The following is a 1,500-nucleotide window of genomic DNA, read 5'->3' on the forward strand; positions in this document are numbered from 1 at the left end:
GGAAAATGAGGTGAGAGGCACCAGCCGGGGCCATGGAGGGGCTGGTTCAGGCACGGGGACACGGCAGGGATGGGCGTGGGGCCAGCTGGATGAGGAGGGGGCTCTGCTGACTGCCCCAAGGGGGTCACCCTGCCCGGGCTCTCCCCTCCTTGCTCATCACCATCTGTGAGTTCTGCCCTCCTGCCGGAGGCATACGACAGGTCAGAGCCTTTGCCCAAACTCTGGTCTCTCTGGGGAGCTCAGCTCCCCATAACTGCCCCTCGGGGGCTGGGCCCCCCACGCTCTGTGCCGCGTGTCCCACAGCCTGTCCTTGGGCCAGGCTGACCATGGCAGCTCCTCCAGCCTGTCCTCTGTCACAGCAGGGGCTGCCCGATGCCCACCTCGGCCCCCAGACTGCTCTGCCCAGCCCCTTTGCCTTCAGGATGAGGGGGCACAGCCAGCCCCTGGCTCCTCTGCCCGGGTGGAGGGAGGAGCTGGAGCCCATGGCAGGGGGATGAGGGTCCAGGGTCAGCACTCCCCCTTCCCAGAGTGCCAGGACCACCTGGGGTCCTGGGCAGGGCTCTCCTGGTGTGATGAGTGCCAAGGGGCAACTCTGGGGGGCAGAGGAGCAGCCCCCCAGTCCCTCTCCCCTGCTTGTGGGACCGTTTTGCCTCAGAGGTGCTGAGTGCCAGTGAGGTTGGGATGTGCTGCTGGGCAGGGCTGTGCCCCACACCCGGGCACTGCCCCTCCTCGTGCCCCCATAGGGGCAGCCTGGGGGGATTCTGCTGCCTGCAGCTCCAGGAGGATGCTCAGAGAGTCAGTCCAAGGGGAACCCTCTGTGGCCTCAGGAAGATGCTCAGAGGGTCAGTCAAGGAGACCCCTCTGTGGCTCCAGGAGGAAGTCTAGGTCATCTGGGATGACCCTTCTGCAGCTCCAGGAGGATGCTCAGAGGGTCAGTCCGAGGGGACCCCTCTGTGGCCCCGGGATGATGTCCAGAAGATCATTTGGGGTCACCCTTCTGTGGCTGCAGGAGGATGCTCAGAGGGTCACCTGCAGGGTCCCCACTGCCTGTGGCTGCAGGAGGATGCTCAGCCCGGGCCCTGCTCCCCTGCCCTGCCCTGCAGTCCCATTTCCAGGTCCCCTGGAGATGCCAGTCACCGGTGCCACAGGAACAAAAGGCTGTCACAAAGAGATGCCAATCCCGGGCAGCGCCTGGGTGACGTGTGGGGCTGTGGGGTCACCCCCTGTCCGACAGGAGCCCGGGGTCCCCACAGATGCCCCGTCCCCCCTCTCCAGAGACAGTAGTGTGCAATGTGTGTGCGAGTCGTGGCTCTGCCAAGCAGCTGAGCTCTGCTTCCAGTGTCGCTTTGGGCCAACCGTGTTCAGTCCTGGTTAGAGTAGCGTCCCCTCCGTCCCCACCGCGCTGTGCCAGCTGCTTCCCTCTCCCGGGGTCAGGAACCGTGGCTTTTCTTCGTGCTCTGGGGCTGAGCGGGGCCCGCCGGACCCCCAGCGCCGCGGGCG

The 1,500-nt window shown here is 66.1% G+C and overlaps 1 protein-coding gene across 1 annotated transcript in view; it reads left to right on the plus strand.

The window, feature by feature from the left end:
- The window catches only part of HCN3 (hyperpolarization activated cyclic nucleotide gated potassium channel 3), a 5,644-nt gene extending 5,218 nt beyond the window's left edge, over positions 1–426 (plus strand). Inside the window, exon 8 of the mRNA XM_031064341.1 lies at positions 422–426. Coding sequence (XP_030920201.1) covers positions 422–426 — 5 coding nt within the window. The remainder of the gene's footprint in view (positions 1–421) is intronic.
- The last annotated feature ends 1,074 nt before the right edge of the window (positions 427–1,500 follow it).

This window comes from Geospiza fortis, unplaced genomic scaffold (genome assembly GCF_000277835.1).
Source record: "Geospiza fortis unplaced genomic scaffold, GeoFor_1.0 scaffold313, whole genome shotgun sequence".
Taxonomy (NCBI): Eukaryota; Metazoa; Chordata; class Aves; order Passeriformes; family Thraupidae; genus Geospiza; species Geospiza fortis.